General features: G+C 36.7%; 1 protein-coding gene across 1 annotated transcript in view; it reads right to left on the reverse strand.

Annotated features, from left to right (window-relative positions):
- Positions 1–2,158: 2,158 nt before the first annotated feature.
- The window catches only part of fat2 (FAT atypical cadherin 2), a 56,899-nt gene continuing 32,150 nt past the window's right edge, over positions 2,159–26,907 (reverse strand). Inside the window, exons 15-24 of the mRNA XM_056250358.1 lie at positions 23,757–23,968; positions 18,704–18,841; positions 18,416–18,559; positions 16,637–16,834; positions 14,670–15,471; positions 12,817–12,971; positions 7,687–8,128; positions 5,993–6,152; positions 4,363–4,868; positions 2,159–3,059 (exon numbers count right to left, since the gene is read on the reverse strand). Of these exons, the coding sequence (XP_056106333.1) occupies positions 2,602–3,059; positions 4,363–4,868; positions 5,993–6,152; positions 7,687–8,128; positions 12,817–12,971; positions 14,670–15,471; positions 16,637–16,834; positions 18,416–18,559; positions 18,704–18,841; positions 23,757–23,968 (3,215 nt within the window). The 3' untranslated portion in view covers positions 2,159–2,601. The remainder of the gene's footprint in view (positions 3,060–4,362; positions 4,869–5,992; positions 6,153–7,686; positions 8,129–12,816; positions 12,972–14,669; positions 15,472–16,636; positions 16,835–18,415; positions 18,560–18,703; positions 18,842–23,756; positions 23,969–26,907) is intronic.

Below are 26,907 nucleotides of genomic sequence, written 5' to 3' on the forward strand. Positions count from 1 at the left end.
TCACATAAGATCGACCAACAATCCAATCAATTCCACAGGGACAAAATAAAGAAAGAAAAAAAAAGACTTTTTTTCTTGTTCGAGAAGACATTTCACCTGGATAACACGTTCAAGATGAGTTAGGCTACTCAGCACTGTTATTAGTTGACACTTATTTCTGAAACCCTAAAGGGTCCTCAGCCGTGAGGAGATTCCTCTGCCTCAAGACAGAAGTATACATTATGTATATCATATTTCACTCGAACATAAATCTTGTGAAATTGCTGAGTTACAGACAGCCCCCGGCGAGCTGAGTCGCAGCTCCTCTGAGTGTTGATCGCTTATGTTTTTCTATGATACTAAACACATTTATTCTATGTGTGAAAGCTAATGAGTCTCCCTCATCCATCGCTAAATTCATTCTGAGATGTCTGGAATGGTAACAGTGTGATGCCCTTTTACTAAAAGTAAATAAAACTAAAATATCTATAAAAACACAGCATTGCATAGCTATTAAAAAATGTAGGTGTTACCAAATAAAGCACATTTCTATATATATTTTTTATGCTATAGCATTCAAAGGTTTGAGGTTGGTAAGATTCCGTAATGTTTGTGAAATTAGTATTTTATTCTCACCAAGGCTGCATTTATTTGATCCAAATATAGTATACTGTAATTTTGTGAAATATTATTACAACTTGAACAGTCTGATTTCTATTTGAATATATTTTGAAATGTAATTTATTCTTGTGATGCAAAGCTGAATTTTCAGCATCATCCACTCCAGTCTTCAGTGTCACATGATCCCTCCGAAATCATTCTAATATGATTGATGATTTAACTCTCAAGAAACGTTGTGCTGCTTAATATTGTTTTGTAGAAACCGTCAAACATTTTATTCAGGATTCTGTGATTAAATAGAAAGTTGAAAAGAACTAGAATAGAAATATTTTGTAACATTCTAAATGTCTTTACTGTCACTTTTGAGCAATTGATCAATGCATTCTTCCTGAATAAAAGTTTAAACGAAAAAAAAAATCAAACTTTTGGAATTTTTGAATCCTTAGGTAATAATGGTAAATTGAAATACAACACAGTGCATTCAGTATATTAAACATAATTTTATTTAATATAGTTCATAGTATTTTCTACAGAGATGGGAAATGGCAAAGACAACACAGATTCTCTCACAGAGGAACTCATTTTAAACATGGGTTTCATCCCACATTGAATTTTCAAAATATAAAAAAAGAGAACGAAAAAATCCATTCGCACATACCGCACCCACTGCACAAACATCCGGCAGATCAGAATAACAAATAATTGCGACAGCTGCCATTAATATGTACATCAACACTGCACTATGTCATTTGAAACACTACAGGCTAAACACTACAGTCAGTGAGGGAAGGAAGCAGTTTCATTGAGCACATGCAATACAATTTGGTGAAACATGCACCCGTCTGATAAATGAATCTCCAAAGCTTTTCACATTCAGGTCATCTTTGCATCCAATAAGATGTGCTGTGGTGGGAATCCCTATTCATAACTTCTCCAAAAAAAAAAAAAGATGACATCACTGTTATGAACACAGATCATAGACAGAAGCGCTTTAGAATATAAAATGCAGCTGTTGTTTGTGATGTACACACACACACTTCTTCAATCAATCCAATTTCTTTCATACTTTGGCAGTATTTTTTATCTTTTTAATGATAAGTAAGCATTATGACAGTTAAGAAGCATAATTGAGCCATACAAAGCTGCATATGGATTTCTTATGGCCTTGTTAGATTGCCTTGGATCACTGGAAACTCTTAAAACTGCGTAACATCTGCGGCACGAGAAGCTAAAGCCAGTGCATAGTTCACATGTAAAATTACTATTCACAAAACACAGCAATTCATACACATCTTAACAGAACAGCCAAATTTCCCAAGAACCAATGACACATCAACTTGCGGGGGAACTATATTTGATATTTCACATTGTGTACTTAATTTTTGATCCAGCAGGGAGCCAGCCTCTGCTGCAGTCGACTGTACAAATCAATATAACCACTATACTGCTGTTTTGTTGTAGTGAAATGTGCTTCTACTGTATATACCCGGCATCACTAAACACGTTTACTATGGCACGCTTGAAAATGATTCAAATGTCTTCAAAGAGCACCACACCTCAGCTAAGTTTACAGGAATATTTTTTCCGTCCCACAGCTGGCATCCAATCTGATAATGACATGCATCACTACAATCAGTCATTTAAAAAATTTGCTAATAACAATATATAGTTTTCCCAACCAAACCGGACGGGGTGCGATTGAACTCGCAATAACAAATAAGGGCGCATTATCTCTAGACACTACTGACGTCATTTACAGTATAACCACACTGTAGTCTTTTTAAGGTCATGCAATAATTCTACAGATTCGTAAAAGGCAAAACAATGAGAAAAGTCGCATTTCACACAGATGTATTTGTTTTCCCTGAAAGTGACTATTAATACTGATAGTGCTTCTGTGGCTTTTAGCCAGTGAGCTTCATATACTATACGCACGAGACAACCGTCCCCTCTATAATCATACGGGACCTTTGATCCACCGCAGACTCCTCTTTTTGTTGCCTAGAACATGACCTCCTCACAGCTGCCGTAGTCACTCTCCACCATGTCTGAGCCAGTATAACTGCGAGCGGTCCTTCTAGTGAATCCGCCGCTGTCCGCATAGGAAGGCTGTGCCACGCTCAAACGCACACTGAGCCTCTTATGGCTGCTGGAGACGTTGTCCAGGCTGCGAGTGTGCTGGGTAGGGTAGTAGCTTATGGCCGTGTACTCATTAGGGCACTGAGAGCTGGGCAGCGGCAGCCCGTCCGGCCCCAAGAAGTCATCTAAGTTCTGGTTGCTGTAACAAGGGGGCAACGGAGCACGGCGGTCGGCCCGGTCCAGCGGGAAAGGGAAGCCTCCGAAACGAGAGTTCCTGCGCGACTCTGTGGAAGTAGATGAGTAGGTGCTTTCCACAATGTCAAACTGTGGGAACGCTTGAACGGAGGGTCGGCCATAGTAGTCTGGATCAGCTGGATACACTGTGAAGGAGAATTATTATAAATTGTTTATTTGTTCTTTTAGCAAAGGGTTGCACAGATTTGATGATTAGTTCTGCAAGTAGTAGATGAGTTGGGTCTATGTCGAATTGTCGGGCCACATGACTGTTGTAAGGTGCACTTGTGTTCTAGTAATACAAATTCTGTCTCAAACATTATTTTCATGATATGCTCGACGGACAATAAATGGCCTTGTCTGAAAGTTTGGGGTAGGTACGTTTTTTTTAATCTTTTTGAAATAAGCTCACCAAGGCTGCATTAATTTGGTCAATACAGTAAAACATTAATATTGTGAAATATGATTATAATTTCAAATATCTGGGTTCTATGTGAATATATTTAAAAATGTAATTTATTCCTGTGATGGCAAAGCTGAATTTTCAGCATCATTATTCCAGTCTTCAGTCTCACAGTTGTGCCTCTCAATATTTTTGTTCATTTTAATGTGTTCTTGCTAGTGCTGTCAAATCGATTAATGAAGGTTTTTGTTTATGTAATAAATGTGTATATATTTATATAGGTTTATATATAAAACATAGGTAATGTGTATATATATATATATATATATATAAAATATATGTATGTGTTTGTGTGTGTATGTGTGTGTATTTATATATATATGTATATATATATATATATATATATATATATATATATAGCCTATCTGTATATTTGTGTATGTGTGTATATATATATATATATATATATATATATATGCATACATAAATGGGTAAACACACACATATACATATATATAATATATAATAGATATATAATAGATATACACACATATATTATATAAACAAAGACTATGTTAGATGTCATTAATCACGATTAATTGATTTGACAGCAATAGTTAAAAAAATAGATTAAAAAATCGTACTGATTCCAAACTTTTTTCTTTTTTTTTTACTATTTTGCCTAAATGTATAAAGAAAAATAAAATCAGTAATATTAAATTCTACATGTGAATTTAGGCATCACAACATTATACATTTTTTCTGTAGGCTATATTGTAAAATTGTATATACATCACCATTTTGAATGTGCTATTGACAGTTTTTAAGCCATAGCTTTTAAGGAGAGCGACATGTGGAGAAACTCTCAGTGCAGAAAACAGAAGATAGAATTGAATATGACCTACACATGCTTTGCATTGACCTGCACAAGCACACGCAGCTATTTGTCCTCCGCCTCTCTCATCTTTCGGGATGTGACTAAATTCTAAATTAAGTGAAGAGCCTGTAGAAGCTGGGAAAATAATCAATAAAACTGTAGTTCTCACCTTCGTAGTCATGCTCCCAATTGTTTTTCCTAATTGAGTCGTTGTCAGAGCTGGTGGAGGGTGGAGGAGGTAGATTGGGGGCCACACTGCAAATCACAGGACCCTGAGGCCTCTGAGACCGGGGTCCCACCTGAGGGCCGAGCTCCCGCTGTCCACGAGGTTTGAGTGAACGGAAAGGACTGTTGTCCGGATCACATGAGCCAATCAGAGTGCTGATCTCCATGGGAGAGCTGATCTCAGTTTCTTTCATCATGTTTTTGGGTAAAGTTGGGAAGTAACCGTTGGAATCTTGCACGCAGCCGGACTTGTGCTTCTTTTTGCTGATGTGACGTTTCCGGAAACACACAAAGGCCGCGACGAGGAGGACAAGCCCCAATATGCCTGCGCAGATCTCTGCGATTTCCACATAAGGAGGGGAGGTGGTGCGCTCACAGTGGATGGAGTTCCCCGCCATTGAACAGGCGAAACCATCCAGACAGGGATTTGGAGAGCAAGCAATCTGACATCTGCAAAGAGAAGGAACAATTGACTGAATGTAGGAGTGTGTGTGGGCCACACTGATCTAGATACACTCAAACTCAGATACCACAGCTGAATTACTATTCAATGGAAATGGTATACGCCATCCTGTATGTCATTTATGGATTATCAGAAATTAATATCTTCTTCATTCTAAACGTCCAGTGTACCAGATCAATTTTTTTTCAAATGCTATCAAGCTACCATCTGGGTGTTTTTGCACAACTCATCAATGAATAAATGGGAATGCAAATTAACTTGTGTTATGAAAAAGTAACTCGGATATATTGTTGTAAATTTAAAAGTAATGCATTACTTTACAAGTTACTTGAAAAATCTGATTACATAACTCACATTTCTTGGAATATGTTAATGTGTCGAAAAAGAAATATGTACAAATATATATATTCTTTTTCATATAACAATTTCGAGTGAAAATGATTTTCAAATACCATCTGTGATTTTAGATGGTATTTGCACTAGTGCTCCAGGAAAAAATACATTATAAATAATATGAAAAAAAAAAAAAAAAGACTTTAAAAATAACTAATTATGCAGTATACATAGTAAATGTGCTGTTATGTCTTGCAACACTAATGAAAATTATATTTTTTACATAATTATACATTACAATCATATATTACATATCATGTGCAGATATCATACAGGACATTATTGCACAGTTCCCCCAAACAGAAAAACAAAACAAATATTGCATTATTTGATAACTAAACAGTTTTTGTAAAGTTTCCCGTCTTGGGCTGTGCATAAACTGTAATTATGCTTTGATGCACACAGAGACAGACACACAGAAGGACATCTATTGATTGAAATTCTCACTCCATGACTAATTGCCTCTAATTTGCTTTGGAGTATTATATGAATGAGGACAATCAATAATGTTTTAAATTGTTAACTAAAAGGCGAGTTACGGGAGAATGTCAAACGCACATATCACATGTAACCTGTGTGGGCTCGGGTTCATGAAAGATATAAAGAGGCAGAGTACACAAGTATTCATTTTCATGCAGATTAGTCAGACTTCTCAATGCCTTCACCAAGGACATAATATGCATGTGGGATTTCAAGAGCTCCGCTGTGTGAGTTTTACCTGTTTCCAGCTATTTGTGTGGAGCAGTTGCAGATGTACCCTTGATGATTTGGCATACACGATCCATTGGCACATGGCTGGGATGCACAAGGATTGTCCGGCAGCTTGCTGTTCTCACAGAGAGAGCCATTGTATAGCAATGGACAGATACAGCGAAACCCTGGAGGACAGACGTTAAAAAAAGCATCTTTTAATGGCCAAGATAACAAAGTCATATCCATAGGAACTTCTCTGTTCTGAGATCAAAGTAGACTGACACTGGAGTATTGAGAGATCTTTTGGATGCAGATCATCTCCCTAGCTTTATTTCCATATCTGTGTTGTGTTGCTTATCCAAAGACAATTCAAGCATTTTGGTTTGTTGTCCCTTAACAATCTGTCAAGGGACCTCTTAAATGAATTCCCTACTTCACAATTGTATTACATGAAACAGAGATGAAAACCAAAAATGTGAAATATGTTGAAGAGTGAATACATTTGCATCACTTTAGCACACTTTCATGAACCATCCATGTGCTAGTTTAGCACTATGGCAGGTGTATTCAAATTAATTAGAGACAATTTCCAATAACGTTTAGTTCACTGTCATTAGTTAATGCATTAGAAACTAACAATATTTTTTTTTTACAGCATTTATTAATCTAGGTTAATGTTCCTGTTAATTAACTAATGTAAACGATTCAACTTTATTTTAAAGTGTCTCCAATTAATAAATTGTTATTGTTGTTGTTGCAGTGCAATCTGTATTTTATTAAACCTTATCTGTTTTTATATACAGTATATACTATTATTTTGGTTTAAAAAAAATGCATTTAATTTTACAGAGATGTTTGTGTGCAGTTGTGTGTCCTTTAACAATTTGTTACTACTGTATGTATCAGAAACTAACAATGAACCATCATTTCTTACAGCATGTTTTTAAAATATCATTATTAATCTATGTTAATGTTAATTTAATAATAGAGTTGTTCACTGTTAATTCATGTTGCAATATATCATAATGCATTAGTTAATTTATAACTTGAAGTGTTAAAAATGTATTATTTTTAATTAGTATTTTATATTAACATTAACCTGGATTAATAATGATATTAAAAAGTAATGTTCATCATTAGTTGATGATACTGAATGATTTTTGATGTATGGATGATTATAATGCAACATCATGGATCTGCATATGATGAATTCCTGCTGCCATGATCACTAGAAAATGTCCATAAACATCTCTGTAAAATTAGTATTTCATATTAACGTTAACCTGGATTAATAATGATATTAAAAAGTAATGTTCATCATTAGTTGATGATACTGAATGCATTAACTAATGTTAACGATTTAAACATTATTTTAAAGTGTTACCAATGAATACATTTTTATCATCACAAACCTTTTCCAGTTTTATTATTTCTATACTACTATTTTGCCAATAAAATGCATTTCATTTTACAGAGATGTTTATGGACATTTTCTAGTGATCATGCAAGCAGGAATTCATCATATGCTGATATGCATATGCATGATGTTGCATTATAATCATCCATATATCAAAAATCGTGGTGTAGACAAGCAAAATGGGAAACTATATTGTGCAAATGGCATACAAATTTGGTGACCCAATTTGCATACCTTATTTTATAAAGAACTAGGTAAAACAATATAGACAGTGTGTGAGTAGAGTATCATTGCTTTCCCACCTTCACTGGAGTCTTCGACACAAGTGCCTCCGTTCTCACAAGGATTACTGGCACAGATCTTCACATCAGAGCAGCATTGGTAGATCCCAAAGAGTGTGCCGATCTGCGGGCCAGTTCCTGTCACCCCCTCCTTTCCTCTCACCACTTCTCCATTGAAACGTAATCTCTCCAAACAGCCAGTGAAGCCCAGTCGCTCTGCATCTGTGCTGGGATTAGAGCCGGCCAGCACCAGCGCCCCACCGGACTGAGTGAGCTTGCAGGGTTGTGGCAGAACGACAGACTTGGAGTGGCTGGCATCAATGGTGAGTCTAAGGGTTGTGCCATTGACCTCCAGAGAGACATGATGCCAGCGGCCATCGGCCACAGGGTGGTTGTCCACCTGTATACTGGCAGAAGCCATGTTGCCACATCCATATCTGAACCACAGCTCCTTGTCCACCAGCTAGAAACACAAACACAAAAGAGTCAACGACAAATAACAATGTTCATGATAAAGAACAGGGGGAAATTTAAAAAATAAAATAAAAATCTAGTTTAAAACACATATGGCAAGTTTTTGCAATGTTTCTGCATGTTGGTTGAATGAAGTTGAGTGTGTTTGGAAAGTGAGTGTAGCACTTTTCTGTAACCCTTTATTTCTACTGTATAAGTAACTTTGCAACTACATGTGAACTAGCAGTCATTAGAGTATTAGTAGACTGTCTGCTGAATATCTGCTAACTTTATTGTGATGCTCCTCCAACAAACACTCTACTGACTAAGCAACTTTGCAAGTACATGTCAACCTATTCTACTAACCCATTTGCCCTAACCTAAGAATCTACTAATCCTCAAATGAGAGTTAGTTGACATGTAGGTAAGGGTTAATGAGAGTTAGTTGACATGTTTGTAGTTGCTAAGTTATTTATAGTTAGTAGAATGTCTTCTTAAGTGGACTATCGCAAATAAAGTAACCCACTTTTCTTCTAAAGCTTAAAGTTTGAAACTTTTCACATACATACATGTCACTGTAAGTATGAATTGCATATTGAATGTAATTTTGAATAGGTATTTTTAATTAAAGAAAAATGTCAATGTCTGATGAAAATACTTCATCACCTAAAAACTATACAATTCGGCTTAAATAAAGTTACATATTTATGGATTATGTTAAGGCTCTTGCTGAGGTAGGTTACATAGCTTGTGTTTTGGCTCAGTTGGGAGCGTGTGCTCTCAGCGCTCGCTCTGTGGGAGATAAGAAGCCCTTTGAGCATTGAAGGTAGCTGAAAGACAGAGCTCGATGGAGATTGCAGTTAGTTCTTGTTAAACCGCATCAACGACTTTGTGATGCAAAGCAACAGTCCAATCAGGAGCATCCGAAAGCACACTGACATTATGACTCCTCAGCATTCCTCCCACAAATAATAGATCACTCACAAATGCATGTATTACTTTCCTGTTCTGTGCATTAAAAAAACATAGCTCGTGTGTGCACTACACATTTGAAAGTATTACACTGATGCTAAGAGTATGCATTATTAAGCATCATCTCCTTCACCCCAGCCTCTTAATTGCTGCGGCAGAATCTTCAGAGAGTTTTGTGATGTAAGAAGTGAGCACAGAGCCTTTTGCTCTGATCTGATACCAGTCAGCCCATGGGTTTTGCTCATTTGCTTTCATTGGACAGAGATGCTGTTTGACTTTGCTGTACTGGGTTGAGCTGAGTGTGCAGTGATGATGGTGGTGAGATAATCAAATTAAAGAAGATAAACTTTTCCCAGGAGGACTCATCGAGGGTGAATGTTCGATCTGAGTTTTGGTTTCTTGAGGGCAATGCTGAGTTTGACAGGTAAGAAGACTGTTTATCCACCAGAGTCCACATATTAGAAAAAAACATATAGCACATGATCTCGCTGTGCTTGTAAATCAGCTACAAAACAACAGATATCTAAACATTTATGGTCAAGCAAGCAGTGTAAAGTATCCTTCAAAGGAAGTGATATTCTCTTCCCACCTGGAGAAGATCATGAAATTCTGCTGATATAGTTGGTAACACTTTACTTGAAGGGGTGTGCATAAGACTGACATGACACCTTCATAACCATGACATGACATATATCATGAATATGAAGTAGGGTTTATGCATGTTTATGACAACTGTCATTAAGTGTCTTTCGCTCAATAATGACATTTTGAATGCAAATATGACATTGTTTAAGATGTCTTTGTTATGACATCTTGACATAAACCATAACATCATAACCTGTCAGTGTCTTTGTCATGACAACTTAAACTTAAACTTGACAACTTAAATTAAATTAAACTGTCATGTAGTTGGTTTTGACACTGGCTGTCATGAGGCCATTATAACTGTGTCATGAATATTTTTCGTGACCTCAACTACAGTGGTACACATTCAATTTGTCATTAAAAAGTTATAATGGCTTCATGACAGCCAATGTCAAAACCAACCACATGACAGTTTAATGTAATTTTAACCAATAAAGCTAAGTGGTTTCTTAAGTTTGATCATTAATCTGCTAGGTCATGTTTATGACAGGTTGTGTTGTCTTAGTAATGTCAAGTTGCCATGACAACAACACTGACAGGTTATGATGTATTTGTTTATGTCAAGGTGTCATAACAAAGACATTTCAAACAATGTCATATTTGCATTAAAAATGTCATAACTGAGCGAATGACACTTAATGACAGTTGTCATAAACATGCATACAACTTCCTTCATATTCATAACATGTGTCATGTCATGATTATGAAGGTGTCATGTTAGTCTTATGCACACCCCTTCAAGTAAAGTGTTACCTCCTAAACAGGGCAAATTAGCGTAATTCTGAAAAAGCTCTGATGGGAGTGGATAACACAGTAGTCTCATCCCAAGACGTCATATGACTGACGCTTTTGACCATACGTCAACATCCGACGTTTTAGGGTACCCTTTAACGTCAGTTAGATGACGATCCTAGGGCGTCATATGTCTGACGCTTTACCTTTAGCGTCAGTTACATGACGCGGGTAGGTTTAGGTCTGGGGTAGGGTTAGGATTTCATAGTGTCATATACTGACGTTAAAGGGTACCCTAAAACGTTGTCTTCAGTCCCCTTACGAAAAATATGTTTATTCAAGTGTGCTATTAGTACACTTCTTTTTCGTAAGGGTAGGTACTGACAGTACTTTTTTAATGGCAAAAGAGGGTTTGCGCTGGCGCAAGATGTTAGTAAATTTGGCCCTTAGTAGTGAATGACTGAATTGCTTTTAGATTAAAGTATATTCACTAGTTTGGGGTCAGTAAGATTGTTTAATGTTTTGACGCACTGTGACACATTTCTCCTATAACCAGAATAAAAAATTTGTCTGACTTGTGCCACAGTAGACCTTCTGTTGGTTCGGACCAGATGGGATAGCCTTCAACGCCTCGGGCATCGGGTTGTGGTTTGTCCTTCCTTGAACAACGGTTGGTACATTCCCACCACTGCTGACCGAGAGCAACCCACAAGCCTTGCCATTTCAGAGATACTCTGACCTAGTTACCTTGCCATAACAATTTGGCCCTTGTCAAAGTCTCTCAGATCTTTAATCCTGCCCATTTCTCCTGCATCCAACATGTTGATAACAAGAACGGATTGTTTGCTTACCATCTAATCTACTCGGACCTTAATATGTGGCCTTGTTAGGAGATGATCAATGATATCCGCTTCACCTGTGTCTGGTCATGATGTTTTGGCTCATCAGTGTATATATTTATAAATAAATCTAAGTCGATCTCTCGTCTTTGATAAAATGCTGCTTTACATTACAGATCTTAGAAGCATAATTTTGCTCCCTACTGTTTGGAAGAGTCTTGGCATCGGGAGCGTGCCTGTGATGCCTTTCAATGCCGTCTAGATAGGTTTCGTAACAGACCTGATGCGAGTCCAGTTAAAAGAAAAACCTAATTATTGCGATCAATGCCCCCATGCTCGGACTCCTCACAGCATTAAAGGGTATCAGTTCCACTGTATCTATCCCGCAACATATCTTGTTTCTCTTAATCATGTTAGATCAGAGCTGTCGGTATTCATAAATGCTATACCGCTGCTTAACTGACAAGTCACCTTTTATTCCCTTTCTCTTGTCAGAGGTGGCTTTGCTCAAATAGGCTGAATTTCCATTTGAAAGTAAATACTTAAAAGGTAAGAAAGCGTAAAAAAATGTTAGCTGAGGAGTAGATTTGAATTTTGCAAGTTTCAAAAACATGAGCTGTCGCTCCTCTCAAATGAAACGATTGATAAGACGTGAAGTGATATAAATTTGCTGATATGCAGCGGAATGTTAATTCTCCAGAGAGACACATAAATTATGTCATGCATGGCTATGCAGCATGCGAAGATGTATGCCCTAAAGATTTCTTGGATGACCATGTTTAACAATTCCTTTTGAAGCCCCTCTGCAACAATGAGATAGTCCATCTTGCCAAGTTCCAAAACCCAGAGGAAAAGTGCACTTTTGATGTTGCAAGCCACTTAAATTGAATATTCAATTATTGCGCATAAATGAGGCGCCCTCCAAGAGATACGTCATGTGATTTTGAAACAGAGGCCGCTGTTTTAATTCATGTTTTCCGCATTCTTTATATTTCTCACAATATATAGGTTTTCTTTTGTGTAGTCCCTTCCTGTAGCTGAAGCTTCAAAGCTGCATTAAGAGGTTTAAATAAACAATTACTCAAAGATCCCTCACTGTGCCTCTGAGAGTAGTCAGCCATGAATTCATCATAACACTCATTTCAGAAACACAGGTTGATTTATCACTGATGTGCTCAAAGGGCGGGATGAAATCCACATCACAAGTTCTTTACTTCCCTTGTGAAATGCACTCTTGAATATTAACGTGTTTAATGCGCAAGTTAGTCGTTCATGAGAATAAACAAGCTTTTGTTGCGCACATTTGGATGTTGTATTTGTCATGGGGTGGAGTGAAGTTTCCAGTGATCGTTCCATTGTTATCTAGATGGCAGGGTTTTCTTTGCATTTTAGATTTATACCTGGCTTTAACATACACCAGTGCACTCAAAATAAGCCTTTTGTGCAAGAATGTGGCAGACAAAAGAATAAGTTAAAATTCTTTTGTCAGAGTATTTGAGAAATGTTGTACCTCTAATGTTGCCCAGTCAGAGGCGTTGGTGGTCATCACTGTGCCTTCTGCAGCAGATGTCTTGAGTCGAAGAGACAGATGGAAGTTCTCGTTGCCCTCTTCTATTTGATAGAGGTATTTCAGATAACCCTTGCCGTCAAACCTCACAGCCGATTCTGCAATGCAGAAAGCATAAATAGTAAATACATTTGGCAAAATGTGCTGCAACAGTCCACTTCCTGTTGAAACTAAGTTAAACAGGCCTACCAGTATCTCACTAAATAAATTAATGTAAAGCATCTTTTTTACTTCCACTTTAAATGAATATTTCACCAAAAATATATATATATATATTTTACAGACACTACCATTCAAAAGTTTGGGTTAAGATTTTTTTTAAGGATATTAAGTATTCAGCAACACTATCGATCAATAAGTTATGACAACGTGTTTTTACATTGCTTAAACTCATCAAAACAAGTTAAGCAATTTTCAACTTTTTTAAATAAGTAATACAAGATTCAAGTCAGTTTAATGTAATTTAAGTTGAAATGACTTAAACATCCAAGTTGATTGTACTTAAAAATCTAAGGTTTCTTAAGCATAAATTGTGCATATTAGAATGATTTCTGAAGGATCATGTGACACTGAAGACTGGAGTAATGATGCTGAAAATTCAGCTTTGTCATCACAGGAATAAATTACATTTTACAATATATCAAAATAGAAAACCGTTATTTGAAATTGTAATAGTATTTCACAATATTACACTGTAGTTTTGATCAAATAAATGTCAGCATAAGAAATTATTTAAAAAAATCTTACTGACACCAAACCTTTGAACGGAAGTGCACATGAAACACAAATCAATGAAAGCACATAGTGCCCAGGAGCTGTCAAGATCTAAAAGAATAAATCTAAAATAAAAGTATCAATATAAATACAAAAGTACTGTAAATTTAATGTGTTTGCTCCTAGTAATCAATAGACTGATTTTGCAGTCATTATTCACAAAATATTTTCCCCTTTGGCATAATTCTCAAATCTTATTAATGTTCTCATACATTTAAACATAATGTGCCACAACTCATCACACTTGACGTCAATTGGTTATTGTATGTCTCATGTCACACACAATGAGCATGTGCAATGTTGCCATATAGCTTCAGACACTTTGAATGATAATAAAGTCATAGATAGACCTATTGGTTCTCAACCCTTTTGACTCCAAAGTATCCCATTGTCCACAAAAATATTCAAATGCCCCATGACTTTTCCAGTCATTCATCATTTACTGGATAAGGATTAAGGATAAAGATTTTTAAAAAAAAAATCTTTACCAGCATTACTGGAAAAAAATAAATACATTATATAGAAATCAAAATGATACTTCATCATATATTCATGTTTCTAAGACACAGGGATCCTAGTTTTTCAAAGACAAAAACAGTTAATGAAGGAGCGATTTATAGGAAGTATTTTGATTTAAATTTAAAGCTTGTTTTGACTTATTGTAAATCATTTTTAAAGTAATCCTGAAATTGGGCCCTGGCCCTCTGATTGAGAACCACTGATATAGACTACTGCTTTTGTCCTGATTGGAGCTTGAAAGCCCCTGGCCACAATATGTTTTTGTTGTATGAAATGGCGCAGCTTGAAATATCTGCTAAATGTTTTCTTTTGTGTTCCCTGGACAATGAAAATCCTAGGATTTTGGAATGACATGAAAGGGCATTTCATTTCAGGTTAACTGTCCCTTTAAGGTAAACCCAGAGCAGTCAAAACAAAGGTGCAACTAAGTGAGAAACTTGATAATATTCAAGGCCTCTGGGTTTATCCTCAGTGGAATGCAGAATAAGAGGTGGTCTGCCTACCATTGCAGGAGCACACACTCTCCCAGCTGTGCTGCGGGGTGATGAAGTTCGCCCGTGCAGTGGCGTAGTTACTCATTCTCCCCTGCCTCATCACTACTGCGTTCCTGCAACCCTGATGTGGGCAACCAGCGCCCACACAGTCACCATGCTTCAGTCTCAAGACATTCAAACCCAGTAAATCTCCTTTATTTGAAAGGAACCCAGTCAGGCGTTGAACAGACACTGGCTGGACGGAGCCATTTGGAGCTCGACGGACCAGCAGTACCTCCATGTTGACGGAGTTCGGCTGTTGTTGCAAGCTGGCGATGTGCAGCTCTTGTCTGGGTATGTTTAACTCCAAGCCCAGGCTGTGCTGGAGGCCTCTCCAGTGATCAGACACAAACTCTTCAGCCGAAAGTCCAGCCAACTGCAACGTAAAGCCCTGATTCAGAGCATGTTGAGCGCCAGCCCAAACGTGGACCTTCACTCCAGCCCAAATGCTAAATGTTCCATCGGACACGCTCACGTTCAAGTGGTACAGGCCTGGCTCCAGGTCCTTTTCCACCACGATCTTTCCATCCACTGTGTCCACAGAGAACAGGCCTCGGTCCAGGGCATCAGAGACCAGTTTGTAGGACAGGATGTCTTGGGGATCTTGGTCCGTGGCGTGCAGCTTGCCGATGACACGTTTGGAGAACGTCCCCCCAGCTGTGGTGATGAAAACCTCTAGTGGAGACACAGTGGGTGGATATCGACTCTGCTCTGTGATGTTGATCTTCACCACGCATATAGAGGACAGCGGAGGGTGGCCGCTGTCAGTGACCTGTAGAGATGATATTTATGTGAAGTGTGAAAAAAACATTGCGACGTGTGAACAATACACTGACCTTTGAGGAGTCGCTTTAAATAATTTAAAATGGAGTGGTAAAATCCCTGGCCCACAGATAACAATCAAGTTTACAACCATATGTCAGCTTGTGCTGAACCATGCAAGTCATATTTCATTTGAAGGGATGGTTCACCGAAAAATGTAAGATTCTTTCATCGTTTATTCGCTCTTATGTTGTTACAAGCCATATGACTTTTGTTTTGTTTTTTATTCTGTGGAAGACAGGAAGGAGAAGTTTTGAAGAATGTTCATGCTACTCTTTTCTGTATAACAGTTATATCAGTGAATGGGGACCTGGGTTGAGCACCACATAGAATTTGATTAAGAATGCTTTTGAACTTCCAATGCAATTCTTTGAATTTGAAAATTGAGGTAGCAAAAAAGGATTCGGGATTCCAATTCAAATTTATAGGTAACACGTTATTTTACAGTGCCTTTGTTACCACATGTAGTTACTATAGTAATTATATAATTTGTGCATAATTAGATGCATATAGCCCTAAACCATACCCCAATCCTTCCCGTATAGTAAGTACATGTAGTTAATTATTATTAATCAGCACTTAAATGTATAATTACACTGTACCACGGGAACCTTACAACATAGGGTTACACTTTATTTTAAGGTGTCATTGTTACAGTGTAATTGTACATTTAAGTACTGAGTAATATTAATTAACTACATGTACTTACTGTAGGGTTAGGGTAGGATTAGGATTTGGTTGAGGGTTAGTTGTACCTAATGTAATGTAATTATGCATAATTTACTGTTATTACTATGGCAAGTACATGTAACATTATGTAACAAGGACACTGTAAAATAAAGTTCCACTTGGCCACTTGAATTCACCATGCTGATAAACAGAAAACTGCTTAATATATCACTATGCTATTGACAAAACACAACAGACCTTTTTTTTGCCCACAAAATTTTGCTGACATATTGCTAATGTTACCGCACCGTTAGAACAACATAAGGATGAGTAAATGATGACAGTCTTTCATTTTTTGGTTGAACTATTCCTTTAAACTTATAACAAGCATGTGTTGTAAACATGTGTTGTACTCGTAACTGAAGTTAATGAATGAAATCTTTCACCTGGATTTTTAGCAGATGCTGAGGCTTGGCTCTCCTCCTCAGCGGGGAGGATACGGACAGCAGTCCTCCTTGGTCAATATGAAAACTCCTGTCCTCATTTCCCGAGACAATATGGAAGGAGAAGGGAGGGCCGTTCTGAGGCGTATCTCTGTCTGTTACCAGCAGCTGCAGAATCCCTCTGCCAACAAAATCCCCTTCCTGTATCCAGAAAAACACCATTAATCAAGCCGCACATGCTTGGGAAAATAGCATCTGACTTTTAGGAAAGTTGTGGATGTCCTTTCTTAAACAAATAACATAAATAGATTATGTATTTTGATCAGGACGATTCTCGCTCTGAAGTGAGTTTTATTGTATTCTATTGCATTGGCAACAGAATGAGTCTTGGTGACCAGAGACAAATCATCAGAATGGTTGGAAAAGAATAACCATGATCAATCTGCTCTGATGTTTGTATGTTTCTTTCTGTTTTTCAAAATCTGTCACGGTATTTTGGTATTTCTGTCACGGGACTAATTTTTAATGTCAACAAAAAAACAAATCTAAGCTTGAAGACACACCCCAATTCTGTCTAAATGAAAGAACAGCCAGAACAGATGGTGATTTTTATCACTCTGTCTGCATTTGTCAACAAAGTGCTACCGATTGGATTGACGTGCTGCTCGTCTCCGTTCAAGCTGGCACAACTGGAACAGGTAATTGAAACAGAATGCTTGGCTGACAGAGCTGAGCCTAATTGCTACTGACCACCTACATGGTGCCGAATAGCCACTGCACTCTAAAGACACAGACACCTTAGGTGAGGTAAATGGGGTGTGAGAAATATTTCCAAGTCAGCAGAGTTGGCCCTATAATTAGAAGCAATGGATCCGGCTGACTCTGAAGGGGTAAACAGGCGGTCCGAATGCTGGCACAGAAAATATATTATGCATGGCTGATTGGCTCTTTAGCCTGAACTCTTGCCTTCCCCTATGCCCATGTGCAGCTTAGAGCAGAAATGAGATGACAACTGTGTCCGAAACTTGAAAACAAATCAGTATATGAAGGCATCTAGTTTTTGGCACATTTGATGCAGTGCCAGGCGCGAAGCAAGTGGTTTTTTGCTAGTTTCAGCTTGACGCAGTTATCATTTTCACGTCCTGCGTCACGTTGTTTAAATAGCAAATGCATTTGCGCACATTTGTGCACAAAAATAAAAGGATTACAATGTAAAAGATTATTATTGTGTACATATGGTGGAATCCGGCTTGTCCCGTAGATGATCAGCTTGAGCTTTAACCTCGCGCACGAGTAGATCCGTTTCCTCTCTGGAGACGTCTTTCTGCTTGCAAATTGCGCCATGTAAAAAGCAATCCGCTATGGCGCGAGCGAAACTGGCTTTTAAAGGTAATGGGAGAGGAGACTCTGATTGGTTTATTGCATGTTATGCCCAAATTACACCCATTACTCATTAAGAGAATAGGGACAACCCTTTTAGACCATTTTCCCGTCGTTAAACTATCAAAAGTGGATTCGGACACACCCTAAGTGCACTTGCGCTGTGCGCTTTAGACCGTGCGCTTAGATCGTTAAAATAGCGCCCTATGTGTGAATACTATTGTAATCATTAAATATTTGCTTGGTTATCTCTAATGCGCATTTGAATTTGTTCTAGATCGTTTGCCATGATATTACGGTGTCTTGGAAGACTTAAAACTGTCTGTTTGAAGAAAGTCAAGTCATTGACTAGCTTTGCAGGGAGGAAAAAGGGTAGGTTTTGGACGACGTGTGTGTTTTTACCTGAAGAACGAGGCTGTGATTGATCTGCGAGAACGTCGGTGGGTTGTCGTTGACGTCAGATACGGTCACTGTCACCTGGACGGCAGAGGATAAAGGGGGATCGCCTTCATCGGCAGCTTGCACAGTTAATGAGTAGTGGGTTATCTGAAAGGCGAAGGGCTGTGTCAGTGGGATTATGAAGATATGAACAGTCAAATATCCACAGTAGTGATTAAAATGTTAATCTGTGATCAGAGGATATAACTAAACAAGCAAGTACGTGTTCTGGGTTGCGATTCAGGAACTCACCTCTTCCCTATCAAGCATGGAGCGGACCGTTAAGTGTCCGGTGCGAGGGTCGATGCTGAACTGCTGCTTTGGATCACCGTTCACAATGGAGTATATGATGAAGTTATTCGGAGGCCCATCAAGGTCGACGGCACTTACCTGAGACAGATGCACAGTGAATGAAAGGAAGATGAGCACACCTGAGTGGTTTTAAGCAAAGCTTTAAAGCTCTGGATAAGAGACGATTCTTCTAATCCAGCGGTCTCTTTCAGACACGCCTAATGTCCCAATGAATATCTGAGAAGGCTGTGAGTGCTCATAAACAATCAATCACCATTAGCTGATTGCTGCAAAATGTTTTTTTTCTGATTGCTTAACTGCGGTAAATCATTTGCTCAACAGCTGCCACAATAGCTTGTTTCAATCCAAGCACCATATTGACAACAGCTGTCTTCACTTTGCTTCATAGAAAGCATTGTTTTACGTAAAAGAAAATCCCTAAAACAAGACACATTCAGTTAAAAAAAGGGTGAAATAAAATATTTATATAAATATTAAATGAAAAAAATAAACTTAAAATGGTAACACTTTACAAAAAAATCTCATTTATTAACATTAGTTAAAGGTGCTATATGGAACTTTTCTTCTAAAATGAATCCTTTTTTTATTGCCTGTGTGTGAAGGGGTTGTAATCACACATTACAATGATCCACTTATCGGGTTTTGCTATTACCTCTGAAGGCCAATATTCATATTTATATGTGAAGTCTCCGGGTCGGATTTACCGCAAAATCCATCGGATGTGACGTGCATGCGCGCTCCCGAGCCGCTCTCCTTATATACAGTCTATGCGACCGACGGCACTGCAGCTGATGACATGGAGTCTGATAACACCCAAAAACGACCTGCCTCCAGCACAACACACACTCCAACACTAACTCCACATAAATATAAAAAACAAAACAAAGTTTTATCTGCTGAAGCTCGTCAGGCCAAACGTGATTCTGATCGACTCAGGACGAAAACACGGATCAACATAGGCAGAGCTTTTGAATTATTAGTAAACTCAAATGAAATAGCAAGGTAAACTACATGAGACATGGAATGAATACAAAAGACTGTTCCAGGATAAGAAAAGGTGCTTTAGGATACTTGTTTTATGTACTAGATCTACGTTATAGATCGGTACGCTATAACGTAACGTTAATTCATCCCACTATCATATTGTTTATAATAAACATTTCCAGACACGTTCAGTACAGTAATGTTACTTCCTACTGTCTTACTGCACTGTAAAACCTGATGAGTTAGTTCAACTCAAACCGTTTGAGGACACCGATTGCCTTAAATCATTTAAGTTTATTAACTCAAACAATTTAAGCTTAAAAAAATATTTGATTTGTGTTCAAGTAACTCAATAACTTATTGTTAAGATAACTTGGGTAAATAAAGTTAATAGTACTAATTCCATTCAGTTAATATAACTTAAATCTATGAAGTACACTGTAAACCCAAATAAGTTGGCAGAACTCAAAATACTTTTATTAGTATGAACTTAGTTAGCTTTAAAAAGCTAATCTGCTAACATAGCAAATGCTAACATATTAGCAATAGTATGTTATACAGAAACACTTACTGTATGAGCACAGCAATATAAATGGATCATTTGCTCTCAAATCAAGCTGCATGCACCACTTGTCACCATGATGGTAACTATCCTAAAGCCAACATTAACAGAAATTCTTCTAAATTAGCATAACAAAACATGAATCACTACTAAATCTCACACATAACATTAATCTTACACACAAAAAAAAACATTATATTACACTTAATTTTTGCATTTACTCTCCCTTTCGAGTGCCATCGGCAAAGCATGCTGGGAAATAGACATCCCAGCTGTTTCAGTTAAACTTAAGTTCGTCTAAATTAAAATAAATAATTTCACAAAACTCAAAACAATGAAACAGTTCAGTTTACTTAAAATATATCAGTTCAGTGAACTTGAAAGAAAAAGAAAGTGCTAAATACTCATAAAAGTTAATTTGACAACTAATTTGTTTAATTTAACCCTTTAAGGTACGCACCATGAAAAAAGCAAAGGAAAAATTATTTCTCTGCATTTTTTATTCAATTATGATAACAATAACAACAATCAAAAAAAAAAATTTAATTAGACCCTACAGTATTTTAGATACAATCCTCTACCAAACGGTTGAGACGTCTGTTCATAATAAAAGAACAAAATTCAAAACAAGTCATATTAAGTGCATTTTCTTGACCAATAAAAAAATCTGATGGCTGCTATTGATGGCTCTTACAATGCTAGTCATATAGTAATACACAAACATAGTCAATTTTAAATTATGAAATTAATAGTAACACCAGAATTGGTATTAATTCTTCAAAGGTATTCTTGATATTTACCATAATACAGTACAGAAATGGTGAAAAAATGATATTGATCAAATATTTTTCATCAAATATGTAATTGAATAATATTAAAATTAATAATTTTAACAACACTAACCCTTTTTTTCATTGTAAATAGCTAATTTTAACAAAATTAGCTATTTTATTAGCTAATTTTTACTACCTTAAAAGGACAACTCAACCGTTTGGTAGAGCATGTTTAAAAAAAATTATTTGACCCTTATAAGACTTATTTTTGTTTAATTAAGTTACATAATTCTGTTTAACAACTCCGATAATATGTCAACCAAATAGTCTTACCTTTAAAAGTCCCGCCGATATGCGTCATCAAAGGAGGAGCAAATTTTCGCTGTGTCATGTGCTGTTTGAAGGAACACTGAAATGGCATGCTGCTCACAGACACAGTGCCATCTAGTGGATTTTTTTAGCATTGCACAACTACACCAAACGGTAGAGATGGCTCATTCAGGTTGAGTTAAGCTTGATGCATTTTTCAATAAAATATAGTGACTTGAAGTGTGGTCTACCAAATGGTTGAGTAGTACCTTAAAGGGTTAAGTTTGTCCTACTCAAACCAATTAATTATTTTGAGCATTAGGGTTTACAGTGTGTTACACTGACATTGTTCAGTCTAGTTCACTAACCGTTTTCGTTATCATTATTATACATTCACCTGTGTTGACATTGTTGATTGTGAAAGATACACGAATAGTTAGTGAAATGCCGTAGGCTATGCTAGATAACATCATATGTCGGCTAAATGCAGTCAAGGCTAAATGCAGTCAATGTAATGTTATCATGGTACGAGCATGGAGCATTAGTTCAACTTCAAGCTGATAAAAGTAGCCTATTATTGTAACGTTGCAGTGGGAGTTTACATGAGTTTCCAGCATGTTGTGTGATGCTTTCGCCGTTGCGTTGAAAGTCTCCGTGTGGCCGGTAGTGAATGCTCGCTCCTGAGATCGCACACGAGCACGAGCGCTCTTGTTGCAATCTGAAACATCACCACTAGAGGCTGCTAAAAGTTCCATAGAGCACCTTTAAATAATGTATTAGTAAATGCTGAAATTAATATTAACTAAGATTATTAATAATAATAAATTCTGTAGAAGTCTTGTTAATTCTTAGTTCACGTTAACTAAAGTCGTTAATGAAACCTTATTGTAAAGTGTTACCCTTAAAGCTGCAGTCCGCAGTTTTTCCTCTTTGTCGCCATCTCTGTTCGAAATCTGCAATTGCAGTCATTCGCGGAATTATCAACTTTACGTGAGTTGTACCTCGACACGGCACAGCGCGGATGAATCCAATGTTTGAGGAGAGTGTGCAGCTGTCAGTCACTGCGCCGGTGTGGATACTGTCATTCAGAATCACACATTCTACTTTTTGGAAGTATGACCAACATAATAATTTTCACCGGAAAATGTCATCTGAACAAGTAAGTAACATCCACTTTTGTTCTTCTGACCAACTAACTGAAAAAAATCCTTGCAGTAAATTGCGCTGATTAAATCTAACGATCGTTTATCATATCACGTCAAACCATGAAAATTATGCTTTGTGCTCAAATTGTTAATGTTAACAACGTCAGCATTGCGTGACTACATTTAAAGCTCTTCAGATATGTATCCTTGTTTTCGCATGGGGCGGTTGCAGTCTCTTTTTCCAAACTCTCAGTCCAAAGTCTTTTGTATTTTACAACGGGTGAATCTCTAGTTGTCACTGGTGATTTGTCGTTTGAATCTTTCTGGATCCGCCATCAAATTGATAAGTTTAATTATATCAAGTGCTGTGAGAAAAGGCTATAAATCTACACCTCCAACATCCTCACTCGCAATATAGCCTACTAGCCGAGACTCTTCTTTATGTGTACAGATGTGACGTAATGACACAAAGACATGCTCGAATCTCCCGCGGAAATCCACCAGTACCACTGGAATTAAAAACATTATTACAAGCTTACCGCTTTGAATCGAGCTACGGCAAGCAGATAGTTTTGAACACTGGCTGGTTATGTACTTGCTCAAAAATTTATTTTGGATAATTTTTAACCCCAAAAAGTTACGGACTGGAGCTTTAAAATGTGTCTTTCACAAATTATTAAAGAACTAAAATTATTAAAACTAAAACTTTTAAATAAATAAAAAATCAAGCTAAATAGAACTATTTAAAAAAAACAATAACAAGGACAAAAGCACATGATTAAATTATTAAACTTAATTATTAAAAATAAATATTAATAAATACTATAATAGTATATAAATAATACTAGATTATTTATTCATTTAACCAGTTTGTTTATATAATATATGTGTGTATGTATTATAATATTTATATACACAAACATATATATATATATATATATATATATATATATATATATATATATATAATATAGAGAGAGAGAGATTATCAAACTTTTATTTTAGAATTTTAGATTTATTTATTTTAGATTTGACTGCACTAATATATATATATATATATATATGCAGTTTTGTTTCTCAAGCAAATGTATCTTAATATATTTAGATATTTTTATTATAAGAAAATGATCATTTGCAAGGAATAATGGAGTCAGCTTTAGCCTTATTTTGAAAAGCTTCATCACTGGATGTTCAGTGATAGTTAAGGGAAAGTGTGATACCTGCAGAACCATGTCCCCAGGTGAAATGTCCTCTGCAATCACGGTTCTGTAGCTACTGCTGTTAAAGACAGGCGGGTTGTCGTTGACGTCTGTGATATTGATGATAACCGTGGCAATTTCACTGAGCAGTGGTTTGCCCCTTGCCCCTTCCACTGACAGGTAATACTCGCGGCACAGCTCAAAATCCAGCGGAGCGTTCAGCGACAGCAAACCTGTGGCACAGAGCAACAAAATAACATCCAGTCAGTCCTGGCTGGTATTCTCAGTTCTTCTCAGAAAACATCCAGCATACATTATCTCTTTATCAGTTTGCACAGAAATACTGACCAGTGCAAAACTAAAAGTGCAAAAATTGCATAGAAAATTAAAGTGTGTTCTGAAAAAAAGATCTAGCACCATTTACTTAAAATGCTTCATATTCAAAAAGGCTTGATATTGCTTCATTAATCTGTGAACAATAATGGCAAAATACAAAATATCTTGATGAGTTTGTATGAGTTTGTTCTGCAGTTTCCCAGTAATAGAAGCACAACTGATCTGGGGGTTTGATGATGAGCTCATTTACAATTCTCATATAAACTTGTTTCTAATGTGAAGTGTGATTTATTGTTCAGTGTCTATTTCTGCTGTACCGTGTGCCTAACATACTGTATGTTCAGTAGTGCTGACAGAAACGTTCGGATAGAATGGGAGTTAAAGCATTTCAATATAATACCGGCTGATTTTCTTTTATCGCTGTATAAGCTGACCGCTTGCATTCAATCTTGACTAATAACTCTCATGTACTTCCCAGTGGAGTTGGACTGAATGCATGACATCTTTTATGCAATGTTGCATTTCTGTTTTTGCAAAGCGCTTGATTCCTACAAGAGGCTGATTCATCTAAAAGTATTTGAAGATCCGGTGGGATTTGCTCTGTGCATTATGGGTAGACGCTGCTATTTGTATGTCTCATTCTCCAGCAGCAGAGAAAGTTGACTACTGGACTTCTTGCTGATCTGTCTGCTCACATTATCAGAGTAAAACAAGATGGAACAGAACAACAAAAGCATAGGCATTCTTGCTTAAAGCTCAAGAATCGAGTTTTCAGTGCAAAATTGCTCTGTGTAATGTTTCTTTTCATTGATTTAAAAGATCAAGGGCTATGTTGTGTCACTTAATGGCTTTCTTAGAGATCCACCACCATATTATAAACAGCGCAGTGTTTTTCCTTGGCACATGTTCTGTCAATATAGGAGTGTTTGTACTTGTGTTGAACAGAGCTTTTGTTCCATGCAAGAGTGGACAGCCATAGTAATCCTCGTCTAAGCAAAATGAGCACTTTTCAATGTCAAGTGTGATGAAGATGCATCAATGTTCTCTGCATTTAGCCATGAATGGCTGACTAGGGCTAAATGTGTATTTATCATTTAATTGGAGCGTGATGATGGCTGTTATGGGAACAAATGGCTCAGCCTTCATTAAAATAACAGTCCATATGGACTGCAATAACCATCAATGTCAGACATCAGCTTACATCATTTTATTTTGTTTTTGGTTCGAAAGAGACCGGCAACTGATATTGTCGTGAGAGGGGCAATGTGACACTGAACCATGGGTAATAAGATGTAAAACTGTGACATCTACTGGAAGATGCAAAAACTGGGAGAAAAAAAATATTTCATGAAGGTTTATATGATTCATGAGTTCCTGGAATGACAAAATCATGTGCTTAATCATGTCACAATGTCTAAAAACAGTGTTGAAACTATAATACAGCTTTTCTTATCCTCTGATGTTGATGTCACACATATGAATGTTTTATTGACAAGGGATTACTTCCTTTCAGCCCTCAAACACATATCATGTTGAATACCTTCACCTTTTTTCATAATTGGTGTGATAATAAATGTCTTGACTGACGATCAACATCCAGATCAACCTACTGAACAGACTGCACTTCATTGTCATTCACAGAAAGAAAAACAAAATGCTACCTCGATCCATCTACCTTGACTAAAGGTAATTTTGTAGTTAATTTGCCTACAGTAACCTGCTAAATGAGTCACTTGCAATTTATTAACCTTTTTGAACATGTGCAAACATGTATGTTCATCCATCAGGTTAAGATATGCATTGATATTCTTATTTGTATAGTTATTCTTTTTATTGCTGAGTCATTTTAAAATTGCTGAAGCAAACATGTTTTTTTTTTTAAATACTTAGGGAATCTTTCCTAAGGCTATTTGCAATGAGACAAACATAACTGGTAGGTAACTGTCTATACCTCCCAAATTATGATTGTTCACCAAAGTAGGCCAGGTAATTGTCTAGTATGGTGACCAATGATAGGCTACTAATATATAATATATTTATGTAACTGCCAACAGTAAATTAAATGTATTTATTTTTAATTCCTACAATTATTCAGTTTGACCTTGCATGAAATGAGAAAAAGGCTAAGTGTAATACAGTGCAAGTGGTGTAATGTATGATTGATGAGTTTCATTTTCACACACAAAAAAAAAGTGAATACTAGTGCAATTGTAAAATGGCTCAATTTCTTCATGCTGCACACACACATACACACTCACACTAAATATTCTCATGTACAAATTGTTTTTGATTATTATAGTGAAAATGTGATTAGCTACCACGTTTTGGTCAGACAGGGGGACACGAGAACAATCGAAGATGAAAAGTTTGACAACTAGGTAACACTTTAGAATACGGTTCCTTCGTTAATGAATAACTACACAGGAACAAATGAGTAACACAATATTAACAATCTAGTAACTACTATTAACTAACAAGGAATTCTGATTAACGAATTAGTAAGTAACAGCGCACAGATGAAAGTGGTAGTTCACTATTAACTAATCAATAACTACTTTTTTTAATGCTTCCCAGAGAACTACTGTAAGAATCATGGTAACTAACTAGTAATGACTCAAGTGTTACTACATACTTCTAAAGGAATGACTAATTATTTGGATCCGTATTCTAAAGTGAAGATCACGGTAACTAACTAGTAATTAATCAAGTGTTACTACATACTTCTAAAGGAATTACTAATTCTTTTAAGCTTTTGAGGTTTTTGGTGAAGTTTTAGATAGTAATTCCCATAGAAGTATGTAGTAACACTTGAGTAATTACTAGTTAGTTACCATGA

This window comes from Rhinichthys klamathensis, unplaced genomic scaffold, assembly GCF_029890125.1.
Source record: "Rhinichthys klamathensis goyatoka isolate OS25496 unplaced genomic scaffold, OSU_Roscu_1.1 h1tg000068l_1, whole genome shotgun sequence".
Taxonomy (NCBI): Eukaryota; Metazoa; Chordata; class Actinopteri; order Cypriniformes; family Leuciscidae; genus Rhinichthys; species Rhinichthys klamathensis.